We start from the raw sequence: 21,560 nt of genomic DNA, 5'->3' as shown, positions 1-21,560 counted from the left end.
GATCTTATTTGTTTGGATTAAGAATAAATTGCAATGTTACTCTGTAATGTTTTTCCACCCATTCAAAATTACTGAGCACTTAGTGCATTCTGGTGATGTATTTTGGCTGTGGGACAGGGATGTAAACAGGATCTAGTTTTTAATCAGAGTCACAAGTTGGTGAGCAGTTTGCTGTTTTGTTGATAACCAAACCATTATATTACAGTGAAAAAGACTTGGATGGATAGGTGACTTAGAGCTTCTGTCACTGTGATAAGACACCATAACCAAAAGAAATGGGGTGGGGGGTGAAATGGTTTGTTTAAGTGTACATCTTATAATCCTTCATCGAGGGAAAACAGAGCAGGAACCCAGAGACAGGAACTGATGCACACACCATGGAAGAATGCTACTTATTGGCTTGTTCTGCATGGTTTGCTCAGTCTGCTTTCTTATACACCTGCCTTGGGGTGGCTCCACCCACAGTGAGCTCTTCCATAGCAAAATAACAAAATGCCCTATATACTTGCATACAGGCCAATATGATGGAAGCATGTTCTCAGTTAAGGTTCCCTCTTACTGAATGCTCTAGCTATGTCAAGTTGACAAAACAAAGAAACAAAATAGCCTAATCAGCACAATGTACAAAATGTAGACATGCAAATTCCCCCTCTCTCCATGCTGAGCCTATTTTGAATGGTCACTTGGGTGGTTGCCATGATATAAGTAAACATTACTGATGCCAGGTTGTTTTGACTACGTCTGTAAAAACAGCCCATTTCCTATCTCCTTGGGGCGAAATAGCAAAATGACATTAACCATTAGCTTCTTTCCGCTGAGGTAACCATGCAGATACAGACTAACTCTTAGGGACTTTCAACACTATCTTTTAAAGATTTGTTTATTTACCTTTTTATGTGCATGGACGTATTATCTGCATGTAGCTATGTGTACCATGTGTGCAACTGGTGCCTCTGGAGGCCAAAAGATGGTGTCAGATCACCTAGAACTGTAGTCACAGACAATTGTTAGCCACTGTGTGGGTGCTGGGAACCAAGTTCTGGTCCTCTGTAATTTCTCCTAACTGTTGAGTCAACTATCCAGCCCCAACAGCCACCCTTTGATGACTACGTATTGAAGGATGGGCTTAGAGTTTAGGTTTGTAAATGGCACCACTAGGAATGGAGGGCTGTGTGGAGGAGGATAGAAGGGAACCTCATGGATTGGGCTTTTGGAAGAGGAAGGTCTGGGGGAGGAGAAGAGTAAAAAGGGATAGGTATGGCTACTGACCAGTTAACTGTGTGTCTGGCCTTAGATTTCTCCTTGGCAAGACAAGGGTGTTAACAGATCCATGCGGTGGGGTGGAGGTGAGGCCTGAGGAGAACATGAACAAGGAGCCCTGAGAGCCCAGGCTAAGAGATGGCTCACTACCAAGAGAGCTCACTGCCCCTCAGAGGACAGAGTTCAGCTCTCAGCATCCATGTTGGGTGGCTCACAACCAAGGTGCTTCAGCTTCAAGGGATCGGAATCCTCTGGCCTCTGAGGATACCTGAAATCGCCTAGACAAACACATAATTAAAAATAAAAAGTAAACCTTAAACACACACACACACACACACACACATACCACACACACACCACAGAGAGAGAGAGAGAGAGAGAGAGAGGCAGAAGGAGAGGGAGAGGGAGAGGGGGAGGAGGAGAGGGAGAGGGAGAGGAGGAGAGGGAGAGGGAGAGGAGGAGAGGGAGAGGGAGAGGAAGTTGGTGAGGAGGCTGGACTTTGCCTGGGTGTTGAAAGGAGATTCTTCCCACTTTGGCCCTGCTGGTAAAAGTCACACATGCACATCAGGTTCTTACTGACAGGGCCTGGGTTCTCTTTAGCTCCTCTCCACTTTTAACTCCTTGCACTGTGACAAGATTCTTCAGAAAGGTGGCAGGCTGCCCTTACCTTGCTCTCATCTTTGCTGGGGGCAGCAGAGTGCCCCAGCAAGGCCCTAGGGGGCTGACCAGAGTAGGTCACCCCTTAGCTTGGCCACCCAGCAGTCGGTGGGGCTCCTGCTGCCTTACTCAACCCTTGATGAGTCAATGTCCTCATCTGCAAAATGGGGTGCAGGGTAATAATGACACCTACCCCAAAGCGTGGTCGTAGAGACTGGTTGACGTAATGGGTGCTCAGCCCTCCCAAATGGACATACAGTAATCACTAGATAAATGTGGTGGACGGCTGTGTCTGGTTTCCTCCGACTTGCATTTCTGGTCTTCAGCTTAGTCACTTCCTCTGGGCGCCTCCTTCTGCTCCTGAGGACCTGAGGACAGTTGCACACTCCCAGCACACATACCCGTCTTCTACCATAGCAACGACAACTGTCGCTTCTCATGGTCCCATAAGTGTACAAATTCTGTGAAGACAGGGATCGGCCGTTTACTAGGAGGCACAAGAAATAGGCCCGTGTAGTTACTGAATAAATTACCCAGAACAAGGGTCCCAGTGGTCCTCCGGGTTTGGCGGAAAGCACTGGGGTCGTGAGACCAAATAGACAGGTGTCAGAGAACTGGACCTAGAGCGTGTGCAGGTAGACTGGACAGGGAGATTCTGAGAGGATGACGCTCAACTTTGGAGAGAGAATGAGGCTGGACGGGTCTAGCGAGCACTTTGGCCCCGCCCCTTCCAGGCTCCTCCCAGACCCCGCCCCCCGGGCTCCTGCCCTGCGGAAGCTACAGCCTCAAGTGTCTGAGCCTCCCCTACGCTGGGTGCGCCCCGCACGTTTATCCTGCCCCGGAGCAGTGCCGGCACCCAGCCCTCGTTCCACAGCCGCTGCGAGATGCTGCGCTCCACGTCCACCGTCACCCTGCTCTCAGGTGGCAGCTCCAAGTCGCCTGGGACACCCAGTAGGAGGGTGAGTAGCTAGCTGGAATAGGAGCTGCCGCAGTCTCCTGCACCCATCCCTGTCGACCCCTCTGTAGAGATGTGGGGGGGAGGATACTTAGGGGTCAGCTGCAGGCCACCGAGATACTTCATCTTGGCTCAAGTTTCCCGGCCTGTCCTGGACTGCACAGTGATTCTCTCTCTGGACACACCGGCGGCTGGAAGAGAAGGCTTAGGGGACTTTCTGGAATAGTCAGAACCTTCTTCTGCTTGTCTTCACTGTTAAGCTAAGCTTAAACGTGGCACTAGTTAAAAAATGGCAAGAAAGAGGTTTCTGAGGTGTCTACCATGAGATACCCAAGCAATGGATGTATTTAAAATGCCAGCTTTCCTCCATCTCTTGGTTAGGAGCATCGTCCGTGAGTCCATCCACCAGTGACAGAGTGCCTCTGGTTGAGGAACGCGCTTTGTCAAGGTGGCAGTCTGTTTGCAGGTCAGAGCTGAGCTGCTGACCACCACCGCAACTGTGTAGGTCTCTAGTTTATGCAGGCAGGCACTTTCTTCTTTGTAGCACTGGGGCCAGTCCTAAAGCCCTGGGCATCATCTCTAGGGAGGTGTCCCCGTGGAAATCTGTTTACTTAGGCACAGTCTGTGCTCTGCCTGTTCTCGGGTGCTCCGTGAAAGCATGGTCAAGTTCACATTCCACGTCCCTTCTAAGATCACAGCCTCAGAGAACCCTGTTAGAGCTCGGCCTGAGGCTTTTTAGTTTTGGTGTCATGATATTGAATACTCACCTCTTCTCTGATCATAAACAGGTTAAGTCCAGGCCAAAAGCCCCTTCAGTAGTCAGGCCAGTTTGCTTGACTTGTAGATGTACTCGTTGACCTTACAAGCCGTCTTTCTTTACCTATACACGAAAGGCATGTGTTGCTTTTGGGTGTGGGCCAAGTGAAGGTGTGTGTGTGTGTGTGTGTGTGTGTGTGTGTGTGTGTGTGTGTGTGTGTGTGTGTGTGTGCATGGTAGACACTCAAGGCTGACAGATTCTGGTTGTTTGATCATTAGCGTCATGAAGTAATCGTCACATTTGGTTAGTAGGTTTCCAACCATAGTCCTACCCTACTGCAGAAAGGATATTTGACCTTCCTTTCCCATAGAAAGCTTTGTTAATTGGAACAAAATTTTGGTTGACAAAAAAATGACATAATTGAAAAGATAGTCCTGAGCTATGTGCAGCACCCCCCAACCCCCAGGGAGATTCTGGTTGAGGTAAGTAGTGGGATCCTGTGGGTGAATACAGATGTGGCTGGCACATTCAATAGCATCTGAGGATATTTTCCCCCTTGAATGGTAATTTGACATTTGGACACACTTGTGGGGTAAGACTGCATCAAAATGCTGGGCTGAAGAACTCAGGCCTCTGACTGGAACATGCTATCACTTCTTGTGGACAGACTCTTTTTTTATTATTTAAATTAGAAACAAGCTTGCTTCACATGTCAATCCCAGCTCCCTCTACCCCCATCCTCCCCTATTAGGTTCACCCCCCCCCAATCCCCACTCTGATCCCCAGGGAGGGCGAGGCCCTCCATGGGTGATCTCCAGAGTGGACAGACTATTTCTAAAGGTTCTAGGTTCTAGGTTCTAGGTGTGTGTATGTGTGTGTATGTGTTGGTATTGGCAGGGCCAGTGTGTTGAGAAGCTATGATGTGTTGATTGACTAACTGACTCACGGAACATTTATAGATCTATTTCTGTAGGCTACAGGGCTGGGCACTCAGCTCTACTCTGCTCCTTGAGGCAGACATTGTCACAAATGATAACTGTGATGACTTTTGTAGTGAGCAAAGTGTTTCCAGGGTTCAGTGACGCTAAAAGGAAGGCTCTTTCTGAGGTGTGTGAGGCAAGCCTCTCCCTGAAGGTGAGCTGCTAGTTAGTCTTCCAGCAGGAACAAGAGTTTGGAGGCCAGCTGACTGATTGTGAAGAGAGGCTTATCATTTCTCTCAGTGGATGCTTGACACACACTGTAGGATAATGTGTGTCAGACCTGCCTTGGAACAAAACACTGATTAAAAAAAACCTTTTAGAAACACAAGAAAATAAAAGTATTCACTAAATAAATAACCATGAGAAATGTTTCTGAAATTGAAAAGTTTTCAAGAAATTCTGTATCCTCTAGCCTCTTCCCTGGTATTGGACAAGAGATAGTCTCAAACTGGGATGCTTTGGGGGTATGTTCAACCTGTCACTCTGTGGGCTGCCCATGGCCAAGGTTAGCTGTGAATGCAGTCCAACACAGAGTCACGGATGTTCTTAAGACACCATGCCATGCTTGTGTTTGTTCTGTAACTCCACTGCCTGGTTCTTGAGTGTGAGCGCTGCAAAGGTCAATGCCGAGTCTCAAAGTCAAAAGGTCTGCTAGCTACTAAAATAGAGCAGCTTTATCCAAAGGGCTTATCAAAGTAGTGGCAGTGGGGAAAACCAGGCTGTGCTGTCACAGACTTCAAGCCAACCAGAAGTGGTGGTGGCAGGTGACACTGTGCAGGAGCTGCCCTGAGTCAGCTGCAAGGGCAGTGTGGCCCACCAGGCTGTCACAGGCCACCCTTTGCTCAGTGACTGCCACCTGCAAATGTGCTTGCTTCCCTCTTATCTGAAATCATCCCTGGGTGCGGGGAGTCTAGTGGGGTGGGCGATTTCTGTTAGCCGATAAACAAAACTCCGGGAGGTGTTCATACACACTAACCAGTGGGAATTAAAAAAACATATTTGCCTTCAAACCAGTTGTGCACTAAAAATAGTTTTATCTATGGCAACAGTGGGAAGATAAAGTGTTTGGAGAATAGGTGCAGCTAGAAAGATGACCTTGAGGGACGTGGGGGTGGAATTTGGGAAAAAATAGCTGTATGAAGGATTTCACTGATTTTGAAAGGGATTTTGTAATTAAAGGTTAGCCTCACAGCCTAGGCCTTTGAAATGAAGTCAGTTATGGGGCCAGGTTGTGTGCCTGGAGTGGAAGGCACATGCTGTCTCTGGCAGCTCATCCCCTGGGCTAGAGCAGAATGGACTGTGAGGCCTGTCACCGGTCACAGGGTTTCTCCTGTACTGGATTCTGTTGAGAAAAGGAGGCCTGGCTGCTTGTAGCTGGTATTGTGACCCTTTGGTGGAGTAAAACAGCCAAGCCCAAACAAGGCATGGGCTAAGACTGTTTCCTAGCCAGCGCTTCCCTTGGCAAAGGCCTTCTCTCTCTTAAAACCCAGCCGAGGCCTGCCAGTCATCACTCCCTGCTGATGCTGTGCTCACCACAGTCGTGTTCCTGCCTTGTTGGTTCAAACATAAGGAATTCCCCTTGACTGGCATGTGAAAGGGGCTGGCAGGTGTTCGCCCAGCTTCTTCTTCTCAAAGGAGGAAACAGTCTGCATGGCTCTGTATCCTGTATCCCCGTGGAATACCAGGAGGGTGTGTACATAATTACCATCTAGGATCAGAGGAAGGGACGTGGGATTTTGGGGGAATTCAGCCTCTGACGGAAGGAAGCCAATTGCAGTATCCACTGAGGGAGGGAGGGGATTTTCATTGCATTCAGAAAACTGCCTGGCTTCTGCTTGGGGTCCTCTGAGCCAATTCCTGACAGGCCAGGCTGTGGTCCTAGAACCGTAGCATCACTGGAACTTAAGCCAAAGACCTCTGCCACTAACATCTGACAGTTACAGGCTCAGAAAAGCACCAGCTTCCCCCCCCCTTTTCTTTTGTTTTCCCATCTTGCCTTGTGTAGTGTAGGGTGGTCAGACTTGGGGCTTTCAAGGACACTTGGTTTATGGGGAGTTCCATGTTTATTCTGCAGCGTGTGGAGAGGAAGTCTAGCCTTGTTCCTAGGTCACTGCAGAGGCCTGGAAGTGGTCCCTGCTGATGTCTCACCGTGCTGTGCACCTGCATCCAGGCAAAGGACCTGGAGCTCCATGTCCCAACCACGCTTCTTGGTGGCTGGCACACCCTTCCGTGTCAGCGAGCCTCGTTGCCTGATCGAGTTCAAGAGCTGACTCGCTGGAGTTGAACCTGGGGTTCAGTAATTCATCCATTACCTGCTTTATGGTTTAAAATGGCCCCAGTACTTTTCCAGCGTGTAGAATAATGCAGTGGTGTTTACTTCTTTACATCTTCCGATGAGCTGTGTCTCCTAAATGTCAGTTACATCGATGGCTCATATCCATTCTTTGTGGAAGACAATGATCTTTTCTAGCATGCAAAAGGCTGCCACCTGCTTCTTCTGCTTCAGGAACCTCTGCAAAGCCAACCTCCTAGTGTAATGTTCAGGACCCTGACCTGACTTTTGTCTTTCTTGTCCTTTATCTCTAACTCTTTCCAGGCATTCACGGACTTCTACCTCCTCAGATCTTAGCACTTTGGGTATATTCTATGGCTAGTATAGAGTGATCCAGAGAGAGCTGGGAGAGAAAGGGCAGTCTCCTGCCTCCTCCTGGTGATTTTTGTGTGGCGGCAGGCCTGACACAGCAAAGAAGGGCGCTTTCTCATGCTGAGAGGGGAGATCCAATGTTGTTTTCCCCTCTTTGCTTCATGCTCCTCCCCTACTGAGAATCTGAATCTGCTCCGAGCCCTCATCTCCTCAAGCTTGTGCAACCCACAGTTGTGTGAAGTTGTGACCACTTGCGAAGCTCTAGAGGTGCATTATGTTAATATAGTGTTTCCCACACAAGCACAGGTCCTGTGTTCAAGCCCCAGAACCCATGTGAATAAAATGAAATGAAATAAGATAAAATGAAAAGCCAGGCAATGGGGAGGCAGACACAAGCAGATCCCTGGGGACTGACGGCCTGTTTGGTGAGTTCCAGGCTACTGAAAGACAGTGTTTCAGTAGAAAATCAAGGTGGGAGGTACAAGGCATAATGGCAGCCAGACTTCCAAAGAAACCACACACCACATACATTTGGGAAAGGAGAGCTTAGGAAGAGAAGTCCTGGGATCAAGCCTAATGCCTCAGTCCTACCTGGGAAGGATGCAGGTAGGATAGAAATGCTGGCCCAGGAGACAGGTTTGACAGTTCTGGCAAGGCCTCCAGGTAACCTCCTTGCCTATTACTCTGCCGCAGTTGGGATTTCATTTATTGGGTTAATTTGGTGACTCTCGACCTTGGATCTACATAGAGTTACTAGGCAACTTAAAACAGTTATGTCTGGGTCTCCCTCAAAACCACCTCAGGCTTTAACTGTATTCAACACAGGCTGAAAGTAAGGACTAGTCCCTGTGTGCACTGGGAAGCACCATGTGACTGTGTGTACAGCTGATAAGAGCGTTTCTCTACGCAGAAAGGCAGATATTCTGGGGCCTTGTGGTTGGCCATCAGGGTTATGGTTGGGGCAGGGCCAAGGGGTCAAAACACTGTTAGATGTATTAGAATTTTTGTGTGCATTCACGGACTTCTACCTCCTCAGATCTTAGCACTTTGGGTATATTCTGTGGCTAGTATAGAGTGATCCAGAGAGAGCTGGGAGAGAAAGGGCAGTCTCCTGCCTCCTCCTGGTGATTTTTGTGTGGTGTCAGGCCTGACACGGCAAAGAAGGGCGCTTTCTCACGCTGAGAGGAGGAGACTAGATGCTGCACCTCAGGCAGATCTGGCTTGCTCTGTTTTTACGTCTCTGAGCTAAGCGTGGATTTCACCGTGGCCTACTAAATCTGAATGGTTCTTATCTAGCCCTTTTTATAGAAAGTTGGCCCCTCCTTGCTATAGATAATGAAGCTGCAAGTTCAGGGTCATAACAGACCTTATCTAGATGGTGCCTGCTCCGTTCCCACACAGCCTGGCATGCAGGTTCCAGAGGTTGGACGCTTGTGTTGAGCAGGGAGTGGAGGTCAGTCCTCCAGCCACACCCACAAAGGCCACACCTGCAGTTTTTAAGGGCAGCTTGACAGAGCCCCACAGTAGGAGTGGAAATATAAATGCATTTGGTTAATTTCCTTACTGAAATCCAATTTGCCGTCTGATTAGCAAACTCTTGTCACCTCCCCGGGTCATCTTCTCCCCTGGAGATAGGAACCCCCCACCCCAGTATCAGAAGCTGAGGGAAAAAAGGTGGGTGAAACCCCAGTGTGTCTCTAGATGAGGACCTCTGCCTCCACTAAAGGGATCACACAGGGCCCCAGAGGATGTCCTGAGCTCCCTAGGTGTCCTGAGCTACAAACAAAGGCTGAATTGTACCTTTTTTTGTGAAGGAGACCTGAATACTAGTTGCTCCTCTCTGGCCTTCCCTCCCAGGAGGATGGCTCTGAAGACAGGGGGAGAATCTCTGGGGAGTTTCAGGTATGGTCTCCTTTGTTTGAGTTCACCCCCTCAAACTATCCAACCCAACCACACAGCTACCCTGTGAGGCCCTGGAAAGGCTATAAAAGCCATCCTGGTTATACCCTTGCCTGATCTCAGCCTGTGTCTTTCCTTCCATCCGTCTGTAGCACAGGCAGTACTAGGAGACACTTCATTATCCCGTTGAATAGTTGAAATGAACTCATATTTCAATGTCTCTGGCCCTTAGTTCTGTTTACATTCATCTCACCTGTAAAACAAAAGCTCAGGTTGGCTTGTCACTGTCTGGACATGCCAGCATTGAGCAGTACCTGGGCTATCTGGAACACCTTGCCTGGGAGATGTCTGTCATTTGGTGATGATAGATTTCCCAAACCTCACTGACCCGAAAGTTATCGCTGTACTTTTATACCCAGCTCATGTGGCATTTCTAGGTGCTGCCTTTCCCGCAGAGTCCCACTTCCAGTAGAGATTAAGGTTCTCCTTCATTTATCCGTAGAGTAAGAACACTTTCAGAGTTCTAACATGGGCCAGAGACTGCTCAAGCTATTAACATGTGTCAGCTAATTTAACCTTCTTCACTTGAAAGAGAATGCAGTGTTCTTAGCATCATTTTACAACTAAGGTAACTGAAGCACTAGGGGGTAAAGCCACTTTCTAAAAGTTTCATAGCTAGTGTCAAAACCAGCATTATAAACCAAGAAGTGTGGACTCCCACACTTGAACCTCTCAGCTATCCTTCATCTTACTGCTATGCTAATGAGAATATTAATAGCTTATGAGTGCCTGGGGGTACAGGAGCTTCTTTGCTATTATGGTTTCCTTCTAACCTTTAAAAAGTTGTTTACGAGTTGTAGGAGTTCAGTGATCAAAGAATGGAGCCTGCTGTGTGCAGTTCCTGTCTATGGATGGTGAGACAGCAATGGCGTATAAACTGCAGTTCTCCACAGTGTTCAGAGCTCAAGGGTTGAGCCGGCTGCTGAGGAGAGCCCTGGGCATAAAACTGTCTAACTCCCTCTTGAGCACTGTTGAGCCTGGGAAAGCCATGGGAGGAGTGTAAGAGTTTCAGGAAGCCATGGTGATTAGCATCATAAAATGGGTTGCTGTACTCAGAGGAGAGTCCCCACAGGGAAGATGGGTAGAGGGAGGTGGACTGTGCCCAGTCACTCTCCTGGGCAGGGTTCAGGGGTCAGGTTCCTTATCAGAGTCTCTTTTTTATTATTAATTTTTATTTAAATTAGAAACAATCTTGTTTTACATGCCAGTACCAGTTCCCTCTCCCTCCCGTCCTCCCATTCCCCTCAAAAATAAATCTTTTTGTTTGTTTGTTTTTTTGAGACAGTGTTTCTGTGTAGCTTTTGGAGACTGTCCTGGAACTAGCTCTTGTTGGTCTCGAACTCACAGAAATTCACCTGCTTCTGCCTCCCGAGTGCTAGGATTAAAGGTGTGCACCACCACCGCCTGGCTTATTATCAGGAATTTAGAATACTTCCCAGGCTGCTAGTGTGTGCCGTTTGCTGCTCCTGAAGGTATCCAATTTAGAAAGAATTAGTCCCCCCTCCACACATATTCACTTTTAATTTTTATTGTTATTACTATAATTGTTTGTGTGATTGTGTGTACTTTTGTACATAAATGAGGAGTCTAAAAGAGAGTTTACATCTGGTATCCTTTTCTGTCATCCTCCATCTATTCCTTTGAGGTAGAATCTCTCCCCAAACCCAATATACTGCAAGCAATCCTCCTGTCTCCATTCCCCTCAGAACTGGGGCTACATGTGTGGATAGGATACTTAGCTTGTTCCATGGCTGCTGAGAGCTGAACCTTGGTCTTCATGATTGGGGAAAAATGCTTTTAATCATTGAGCCACCACTCCAGCCCCCTGTTATTATTTTAGTTTATAAACTACTTGAGACAGTTGCAAGCAACACAGAAATCCCCCCTCTTTTGGTGGGGGGAGATGAACAGCGTTAACAGTTGTGGTTCCTTAAGGGTGTATCTATCCCTTTAAATCTATATTAATTATAAGAATGTATTTAGAAGCAAAATGGGATCAGTCTTAACATTTTGTTCTGTGACTTTGTTTTTTCCCTGGGATCATGTGTTTGTTAGGGGGCTGTGTGATCCTGACCCTGGGATCATGTGTTTGTTAGGGGGCTGTGTGATCCTTCACTGGGATCATGTGTTTGTTAGGGGGCTGTGTGATCCTGACCCTGGGATCATGTGTTTGTTAGGGGGCTCTGTGATCCTTCACTGGGATCATGTGTTTGTTAGGGAGCTGTGTGATCCTGACCCTGGGATCATGTGTTTGTTAGGGGGCTGTGTGATCCTTCACTGGGATCATGTGTTTGTTAGGGGGCTGTGTGATCCTTCACTGGGATCATGTGTTTGTTAGGGGGCTGTGTGATCCTTCACTGGGATCATGTGTTTGTTAGGGAGCTGTGTGATCCTGACCCTGGGATCATGTGTTTGTTAGGAAGCTGTGTGATCCTTCCCTGGGATCATGTGTTTGTTAGGGAGCTGTGTGATCCTGACCCTGGGGTTAAGTTGCTTATGTAGTTGACAGTGGGCCATCAGTGGGTCAGCGTCTACTAAGAATAGCTGTTCCCATCAGACCCTCTATTGATTCGAGAAGATGCTTCAGGTAGGACCTGAGGGTGTAGCCCCAGGCACCTGCTGCAAGTGCCCAGGAGCTGAAGCCAAAACTTTTATGTTACAGGCTCATTTCATTTTTATGCACTGTATTTGCTGTTGGCTTTGTGGACCTTAGGGTGGTCATGGCTCACAGCCCAGTCTGATGACATGGTGTAGCTGCCCACTGTGGGAAGCGTGTGGAGGAATGTCAGAGTTTCCAGAGGGCCAGTGGAGAATGGGTTCAGCAATGGTGAGGTCCATCTCACCTTTGGATAAATTAATGCAGGTCTTTTTTCCTGAAAACTATGGCCATTAGGGAATGCCCCTCTGGGATCCATCAGCCAGTGAAAAGGCATTGTTTACCGTCTCATGTTCCAAATCTCGTTGCCCAAATAGTTTCCATGGAAATGAGGGTCAGGAAGCCAAGTGGACCTGTTTTGTTTTGGGGCGTGTAGGTTGAGGGCACAGTGATAGTATCTGGATAATAATAAAAATGCTTTAACAGGGCTGGGGAGGTGACTCAGCCAGTAAAGCACTTGCTGAGCACGTGTGAGGACCTGAGTCTGAATCCTTAGAGCCCACTTAAAAATTGTAACTTCAGCATTCCTGCAAAGGGATGGAAGTAGAGGCAGGAGAATCCCTGGAAGCTCACGGGCCTGCTAGTCTGGTGTGTGTAGCAGCAGACAGCCAAGATGCTCTGCCTCAAACGTGGTAGCTAGAGCTGACACAACTGTATGTGTGTGTGTCCATACTTTCAAACACAAGTGTGTGTATAATATGTAAACACACACACACACACACACACACACTCTCTCTCTCTCTCAACATTTATAGAGGCATGCCTTTCATTTAATCTCATCTTATTCTTGAAATTCAGAGAATAAATTTCCCAAAGCCACTTAGCTAGTGAATGTGGGGGCCTGTGTGCATGTGAATACATAAACATGTGTGTGCATCTACATGTGTGTGTGGAGTATGGTACAGTAGAAGCATACCTCCTTTCTTCTGCCAACAGATATGCCCTGGGTCATTTCAGCCTGACAGAAATGATCGATGCTGGAATCACAGATTTGCATGGTCCACCTGGTGCGACGTACACTTTAATGTCTGTAAATGCCAGTCTGGTTTGAGCTGGGTGGAGTGGCCTATAGTCAGAAGGTTGTTTTTCTTCACAGGCGACACCAAGTTTTCCAGTAGTGCTGTTGCCCATCTGGAAAGAGCTACCTGGTAGAATGGCTTGCTGTCATCTTGGCCAACACGTCTGGCTGTGAGCATTGAAAGCTGGTTGTAAAGGTGGCCAGGACAAAGATAGCCTTGGGTGTCAGGCCAGTTCCATCCTGAGGTCCCTGGGAGATGAAGTTTTCCCAGAAGAAAATAGGATGGAAAGGTACCTTGAAACCTCGTTGTGTGTTTTATGGGAGAAGAGAGTAGCACATAAAACCCAGGGCTTTGTACATGCCAGGCAATGGCTTTTTGGTTTTGTTTTTTAAGATCGGGTCTCATGATGTAATCCTGGTTGGCCTGTAGTTTGCTATGAAGACAAAGCTGCCCCATCCATACCCCCGGGTGCTAGAATTGAAGGCACGTGCCACCATGCCCAGCCTGGCAGTTTTTTGAGACAGGACCTCACTAAGTTGTTCAAGCTGGTTTTGAACTTACTTTGATAGCAAGCAGTCCTACAGCTTGCCCTACTCTTGTCTCTACCTCCCAAGTAGCTGAGGTTATGGACCAGCACTGCCAGACCTGAGTTAGATGAGCATTTTAAGGGTTGCGAGGTATCCTCCTTGTACATCTGTCTCTGAACTTCCCACTTTTATGAGTTTACCAATAACTTTGGATAAGGATTACTTCTGTGATCTCAGATCTTACATGATTGACTCTGTAAAGGTGCTATGTAGCTCAGTTGACAGAACTTTCCTATAACATGCATAAGGCCCTGGGTTCCGTTCCTAGCACATAAACCAGGCATGGTGGTGCAGGCCCCATAAGACCTGCACTTGGTTGGTGGAGGTAGGAAGATCTGAAGTTCAAGGTTATCCTTGGCTACAAAGCAAGTTCCAGGCCAATCTAGGATACATGAGACCCTGACTCAGACAAAACAAAGCAAAATACTCTATACCAGTGGTTCTCAACTTGTGGGTCACAACTCTTTTTGTGCACTTCTATCTCCAAAAATATTTACATTATGATTTAACAGCTGAGTCATCTTTCCAGCCCTACATTATGATTTATAACAGGAGCCAAATTACAGTTATGAAATAGTAGCAAAAATCATTTTATGGTTGGGGGTCACCACAACATGAGGAACTGTATCAAAGGGCCATAGCATTAGGAAGGCTGAGATCCACTGCCCTATACTGACATAAGGCCATATTCTGAGGTACTAGGGGTTAGAACATACATTGAGTTATAGTGGGGCACAACTTCATGTATAATAGGGGACACGCAGCCCTCCCATGTGTCAGGCCCATATGGTGTTTTAGGATGGGGGTGGCAGAGAATGTTAAGGTAAGGAACACAGACTCTGCAAACTGCTCAGGTTCAAATCTTAGCTCTGCTATATCCTAGTGTGAGACCTCCACACCCCGCTTGCCAGAGACAACTTCCTAATCACTCAGTAGGCCTGGTAAGAGGACCTTTCCCATAGGATTGTGTTCAGTATTAAATGAATTTAGGGTCACCTAGCTGGTACCAGGCACACAGCAGATACTGTGAACGCATAGCCCACTGATCTTGTCCCTGCCTTGTCATTGGTACACTGGTCTGGTTTTTGTTCCTTGGGTCAGGAAAATGACTGCTCAGGATCCCCGGCTGTTCCCAGCCTCTTGTCAAATCACACAGCTGTAGCTCTCCTCAGTGGATGCTTTTGAGTTTGATTGAAGAGGAATAGTACAGTGTTGACTTTCTCTTTTTTATTTTTTATTTATTTATTTATTTATTTATTTTTGGTTTTTACGAGACAGTGTTTCTCTGTATTGTTTTGGAGGCTGTGGGTCCAGCCCAGCCTCGAACTCACAGAGGTCAGCCTGCCTCTGCCTCCTGTGTACTGGGATTAAAGGTGTGCACCACTATTCCTGGCCTTCATTCCAAAATTTCAGTGAACTTTATTGACAGCCTTTGATAACCTGACAGGAGTGCCTCAGAGGTCAGTGACAGCCGCTAGCTAATGAAACTGCCAGATGTTATCACCTTGGCAATTATGCTCTTGGTTCCCGGCCTTTTCTGTAAAGATCTCTTTGAATTTTCAGGAAACATGAGCAGCTTTGGCCTTTTCGTCTTCTTTCAATTTGTCACCTTAGCGGTTTCTAAGTGCACAGGTTGATGGCTTTGAGTGCATCTACATAGTAGCGTGGCCTCGCCACACTCTCGATTCTCCCATCTTCTCAGACTGAAGCTCTGGACCCCGTAAATGCTCACTCCCCTTCTGAATCTCCTTAGGTCCTGGTTGCACCTTCCACTCCCCTTCTCGATGAGTGTGACATCGTATAGAGGGTTGCTTTGCTCTTATGTAGTTGGCTTCTTTCAGGTAGTGTGTCGTCATGGTTCATCCATGTCTCACTATGGCAGAACTACCTTCTTTTGTAAGGCTGAGTAGTATTCTACTGCGTGTATATATTGGGCACCTCCATCTGACAATGGACCTTTAAGTCACTTCTACCTACTGTGAATGGATACGGATGTGATTAAAGAAACTTTGTGAGAGTTGGGATGGGGCTGTTGAGACAGCTCAGCAGGGAAAGCCTCCTTGCCATGCAAGCCTGGCCTGAGTGTGACCTCCAGGACCCACATAGAGGTGAAAGGAGAGCGCTGATTCCCACAGAGTTGCCCTTTGCCCTGCCACCTGCATGCTGTGGCACGCACACCCAACTTATAAAATAAAAGCCTTGTCAGTAACATTTCCAAGTCTGTTGTAGAGAAGTTAAATGCACGGAAAAGTAGGACAAACCTCCTACCCAATCGCTGGAAATCTTACACTTTAGACAAGAGGTGACTGCATTAAGTAATTTGGCTTCTATCTCTCTAGTGGGAATTTGGCCTTTGTCGGTGAAATGATCTCATTTTAGGCATATTGTTATGAAACTTGAGCCATTTAAAAATGTTTGAAACCTGGCAGTTGGTGGTGGTACACGTCTTTAATCCCAGCACTTGGGAGGCAGAGGCAGGAGGATCTCTGTGAGTTTGAGGCCAGCCTGGTCTACAAAGCTACACAGAGAAGTCCTGATTCAAAAAAAAGTGTTTGAGACCTCGGAAGGTATTTAATACTCCTTGTTTGGGCAGCAGGCTGCTGGTGGATGGTGTTGGTGGGCACCCGTGCCAGGCCATCCTGGTCTCACTCTTACCCCTTCCGTGTGATCAGTGTGGTATGATGAGCCCATTACTGTGGAATGGGTGGAGAGAAAGCCCGGGCCCCTGGCTCCTTCTGCCCCAACACTCATGCTAACTGGACTGTCCTCCACCGCTTTTAGGCAAATGTCTGCAGACTGCGGCTGACCGTGCCTCCCGAGAGTCCAGTGCCCCAGCAAACAGAAAAGAAGATTGAGAGGAAAGATCAGGTGAGCCTTCTTGGAGGCCAGGGACTATGTTAATGTGTTGTCCATCCCTCACCAAGGCTGTTCTCCAAGTTGTGCGCTGGTCACTGCTGAAGAAAAGGCCCCAGCCTTCCATACTGCTAACCCAGCTGTCTGCAGCCTTGTTTCCCAGGGGAACATTGTGGCTCTGTATAGACTCCCAGCTGTGGGGACACTGGACTTAGTGACAGGTGCTGTGGCAGGGAAGGTGATTTTTCCTGGAATGGCCCGTGCGATGGAGTCAAAGGGCCTTTTGTGAGTTGCTGGGACCAGAGCAACAGGCTGGAGGCCTGGCTCCAGCTGCCAGGAAGAGCCCAGCAGGCAACTGAGCATGCTCTTGGCTGGATACAAGAGGAAATCTACAAACATTTCTGTGTCATTTTTTGAAGTGGTGCTGGCACGGTACAGATAACCATGACCTTACCTTTGCATTAGAGGGACTTGCAGTTTTTCAGGTGGGACAGGTATATAAATAAACAATGGTGATATCATGTCCTACGTGTTCCTATCTGGGAACATAGAGATGGCGCTAAGTGGCTCTGGCAGGTGGCAGAAGTGTAAGCCTAACACATAAATGGGAGGACCTGTTTACCTCTCCAACTGTGTTCCAGGTGATGCCATTTTCTCATTCCTAAGCCATGACTGGCATCTACTAAATTTCACCCACTAGGACTTCAGTGGTAAACAAAGCCATTAACAAGGCAATGGATGTCACTCATGGAGCTTATATTCTAGTGGGCTGAGAATGAAAGCAAACAAAATAATGATATACTTTCTGGAGAGACAGTGTCAGAGAAAGGGATAGGCATGCCCGACACTGGGCAGTCAGTCCTTCTTATGGTGGGTGTTTTATATGAGACACAGTGAAATAATAGAGTATACATTTCATGGGCAGAATCATAAGACTGTGACTTCTTGACATGCAAGCTTTACTTTCGAGTTAACCAGTATTACAATGAACCATAAACAAGGAAGCTTCCTGTAGACTGGGGAGAGTATTGTATCTGTCTCTCTTGTCCCGTGACACTCTTCTCTCAACTGTATGTGTGTGCTTGTATGGTCATGTATGTCTACATGTGCCTGTGGTAGCCAGAGGAGACATTGGGTATCCACCTCAGTTGCTTTCCACCTTATTTCTTCTCTCTGTCTTTCAAAATCTTCAAATTTAATTACATGTATGAGTGGTTTACATGTACTAGTGTTTTGTCTGCATGTATGTATGGGCAACACACATGTCTAATGCCCTCAGAAGTCAGAAGAGGATGTTAGATCCTTTGGAACTGAAGTTATGGAGGGTTGAGAGCCACCATGTGGGTGTTGGGAACTGCATCCGGGTCCTCTGCAAAAACAAGAAGTTTACCACGGAGCCATTTCTTTAGCCTACTTTTCCTTTTTTCAGATAGGGTCTCTTTATGTATTCCTGACTGTCCTGGAACTCAGTGTAGAACAGCCTGGCCTCAAACTCATAGAGATCTGTCTGCCCCTGGCTCCTGAGTATTGAGATTACAGGCATGCATTACTGTACCTGGCCTTATTTCTTGAGATAGAGTCTCTCTGGACATGAAGCTTACTGATTTGCTGCTCTCCACCCATTCACCCCCATTTTTTTTTTTGTGGTGAATGCTGATCTGAACTGAGGTCCTCATGATTGCACAGCAAACCCTTTGCTAACTGAGCCATCTTCCCAGCTCCCTCTTCTTCACTTTCTATCAAAGTCAACAAGTGACCAGTGACGATACAAATGTCAAATGACACAGGCAGAGGAAGTAGGGAGGAGGAAGGTGAAGTTATGGTCAGAGAGCCATGAGAGGATGTAACCTCTGACCTGCTTCAAAGGGGGAAGAAGTGTCTCATCAACAGCACCCAGAAGAATGTTGGTTCCAGGAGGTGGGGAGCACAAGGTAGGCCTGGTTCTGGGAATTCAAGTAACACCAGTGAGGTCCTAGCCAAGAATATGATTTTATTTTATTCTTTGTTAAAGATTTGCCTATTTTCGTTGTGTGTATGTGTGTGTGTGTGTGTGTGTGTGTGTGTGTGTGTGTTGCCTGTGTATGTGTCTGTGAACCACATGCATTTAGTGTTCATGGAGGTCAGAAGAGGGCATCAGATCCCTGGAACTGGAGTTACAAATGATTGTGCACTATTATATGGGTGTTGTGAATCTAACCTTGGTCATCTGTAAGAGCAGAAGTCGCTCTTAACCACTGGCAATCTCTCCAGCCCTGACAGCTCTTTCTGGTTAAACTGGACATAGCTTGAACACCAAAATGATTAAGATCAGTACAAGCTAAACAGCTCCATTTTTTTTGAGACAGGGTTTCTCTGTGTAACAGTCCTGGAACTCACTATGTAGATCAGGCTGGATTTGAACTCACAGAAAGCCACCTGCCTCTGCCTCCTGAGTGCTGGAACTGAAGATGTATGCCAGCTAAATAGCCCAATCTCATGAGCCTCATAATGGGTTGGATTTTGGAACATTTTGGATTTTAGTGTATAGACATGTCTAACTGGTAAAATCTATGAAAATATCCCTAGCCAAGTGTGAACAACTCCAGCATCTGAAGCTCTTCTGGTTCTAAGCATTTTGAGAAAAAGCCCACTCAACCTACAATGGATTATGATTTATTGAATAATAATAAAAATGCACAACAGAGTGATAACCTGACAGGCATAAAGGGAAGGGGAAGAAGCTTGTTCTAGAACATTAACTATTTTAGAAAATCTGTTTTGGAATTTCCAGATAGGCTTATCAATGATTAAGAAACTAATCAGTTAAACATTGTCACTGAATAGGATACTCACATGATCTTAAAGTATAGCCTGTAAACAGTGAACTTTAAAGTAAAGTTTCAGCTTGGTGACCCAACCCAGCATTACCAGCAGATGACAGTCTTCTGTCAGGGGACTTCCAAAGTGATGTAATTAAGAAGTACACACACGACCTGAGTAACCTTCAAGCTGAATTGTGCAACTGAATTAATAATACGGAAGCAGAAAGGTTCAAAACAAGGCATTCTACAGAACGATTGACCTGAATTCCTCAATGTGAATTTGATGGTATTAGAAACAAGATGAACGTCTGTTGTTGGTAAGTTAGGTAGAGTAGACCCTGGTTAGATCTTGGGCCAAAGAAATGTAACAGAGCCAGGTGTGGTGGCATATGTCTTTGATCCTGGCACTCAGGAGGCAGAGGCAGGTGGATCACTGTGGAATCCGAGGACAGCCTGGTTTACAAAGTGAGTTCTAGGACAGGCTCCAAAGCTACAGAGAAACCCTGTCTCAAAAGAAAGAAAGAAGGAAGGAAGGAAGGAAAGAAAGAAAGAAAGAAAGAAAGAAGGAAAGGAAAGGAAAGGAAATGATAACAGACATGTTGGTACACTCACTGAATTTGGAATATGAGCTCTATGTTAGCTATTGAATGGATTTCATTGTTATGCATGTCAATTGTGATTAAGAGTTCTTTCTCCTTTCCCATAGCTATGAACATTAAGCAAAGGAAATGCTTGGTAGCTGTATTGTTTCTTTCATTACTATGGCAAACTGTGAGAAAAACATCTTGAGGAAGGAAGCATTCGAGTGGGCTAATGGTTTAAGGGTACAGCCCTTCATGGTGTGGAAGCCATGGTGACAGGGACATGAGGCATCTGGTCACAGCACATTGCAGTCAGGAAACAAAGAGAAGGAAGTGGTACTCAGCTTGCCTTTCCCTTTTAATTTAACCCACGGGACAGTGCCACACACAGTCAGGATGGGAATTCCTACCTTAGTTTACCCAATCTAGAAACTCCCTCAAAGATGCACCTAGCCCTTGGTGCCCCAAGTGATTCTAGATCCTGACACGTTGACAAGCAGTGTTAACAACCACAGTGCTAAAGCTCATAACAAGAATGGGGCAGGGTGGCTTCAGCTACCAGACTCTTGTGATCACCAGATTGAGTGGGGTGCTCTTGCTGAGGACATCCCCTTCTCCCCTTTCTGTTCTCACCCTCTCTGTCCCTTTTAGAGATGATGGCATCTGGGAAAGTTTGAGGAAGAAGCAGAGTCCAGCATGGGCGATGGGACCAGGGCTATGATGGCTGTGTCCAAGTGCATGGTAGAGCAATGGAGAATGAGATGTTTCTGGGAGCTGCAATAGGGGAAGATGACCTGGGGCAGGTGTGCTCATAGAAGAATCAAACAGAGTTTGAGTGCTTAGCTGTGAAGTTCCTACTTAAGTTGTATGCTCAACTTTTGTCTTGAAGAGTGCTTTCCAAATTAATTAGTCAAGGCAATGACTTTTTTTTCTTTTACTGCAACTAAACACCAGGCATTACTTTTGTTTATTAGAGAAAAAAAGTGTCAAAAGGTAAAATGAAAATTACAAATAGCTTTATGTAACTTGCTAAGGACATTGATAGTGTCATTTTATCCGAGATCATGTGCATATTGATATACCTTGCACAATAAGTCAAAGGAATATTTTTATGACAGATACTCACCCAGTGGGAAACCATCTATTTGGGGAGGAAAAAGTCTATAACAGAATATATCCATTCTGCATTTCACCATGATAATTCCAACTCCATAATGATCAGACTGAGATGAAGATGACATTTGTACTCAGAACATTCCGAAGAAAGCTCTCTTTCACAAGAGGCACATGGACATAGGAGTGGAGGGGATTGGTGAGATGGCTCAGCTGGCAAAGACACCTGCCACTGCACCTGCCACTGCACCTGCCACTGCACCTGCCACTGCACCTGACAGCCTGAGTTTGAGCCTGGGACACACATGGTAGAGAGATCTGAATCCCCTAAGCTGTCCTTTTTCTTCTATATGTACAGCATGGAATGTGCACAAACCCACCCACACATACATAGACACACACATACATAATAAATACATGTTTAAAGTTTTAAAGGGAAAGATAAATGACCGAAAAAAAAGCCAGATCCTACATCATTGAGAAACCACAGAATAACTCTAGACTTTAAGAAACAGGGACCTTGACGGGAAGATTTTATCAATAAAGTTGGAAGGCATACAAAGGAATGATCCTGCTTCAGAATTAAGCCACATAAAAATGGTGTAAGTTGTTGGACCAGGGAAGAGCATGTCACTCTTTCAATGGTGTAATTTCCAACTGAACTGCCTTAGTAATCAGAATGAAATACAAATCTAGTCTCCAAACTAAGTTCTGTCATCCACCCTGAGTCGAAGTATA

At 46.5% G+C, this 21,560-nt stretch overlaps 1 protein-coding gene across 3 annotated transcripts in view; it reads left to right on the top strand.

Moving 5' to 3' along the window:
* The first annotated feature begins 2,699 nt into the window (after positions 1-2,699).
* Positions 2,700-21,560, top strand: part of LOC101829808 (myocardial zonula adherens protein) — an 88,321-nt gene continuing 69,460 nt past the window's right edge. For 2 of the 3 annotated variants that reach the window (XM_040740315.1, XM_013117456.3), the window contains exons 1-2: positions 2,700-2,876; positions 16,256-16,342. In XM_040740315.1, coding sequence (XP_040596249.1) covers positions 2,802-2,876; positions 16,256-16,342 — 162 coding nt within the window. In that variant the 5' untranslated portion in view covers positions 2,700-2,801. The remainder of the gene's footprint in view (positions 2,877-16,255; positions 16,343-21,560) is intronic. The other variant, XM_005075460.4, reaches the window with a different exon arrangement.

The sequence above is a fragment of the Mesocricetus auratus genome, unplaced genomic scaffold (assembly GCF_017639785.1).
Source record: "Mesocricetus auratus isolate SY011 unplaced genomic scaffold, BCM_Maur_2.0 Super-Scaffold_100691, whole genome shotgun sequence".
Lineage (NCBI taxonomy): Eukaryota > Metazoa > Chordata > Mammalia > Rodentia > Cricetidae > Mesocricetus > Mesocricetus auratus.
This window is presented reverse-complemented; position numbering and strand designations above follow the sequence as displayed.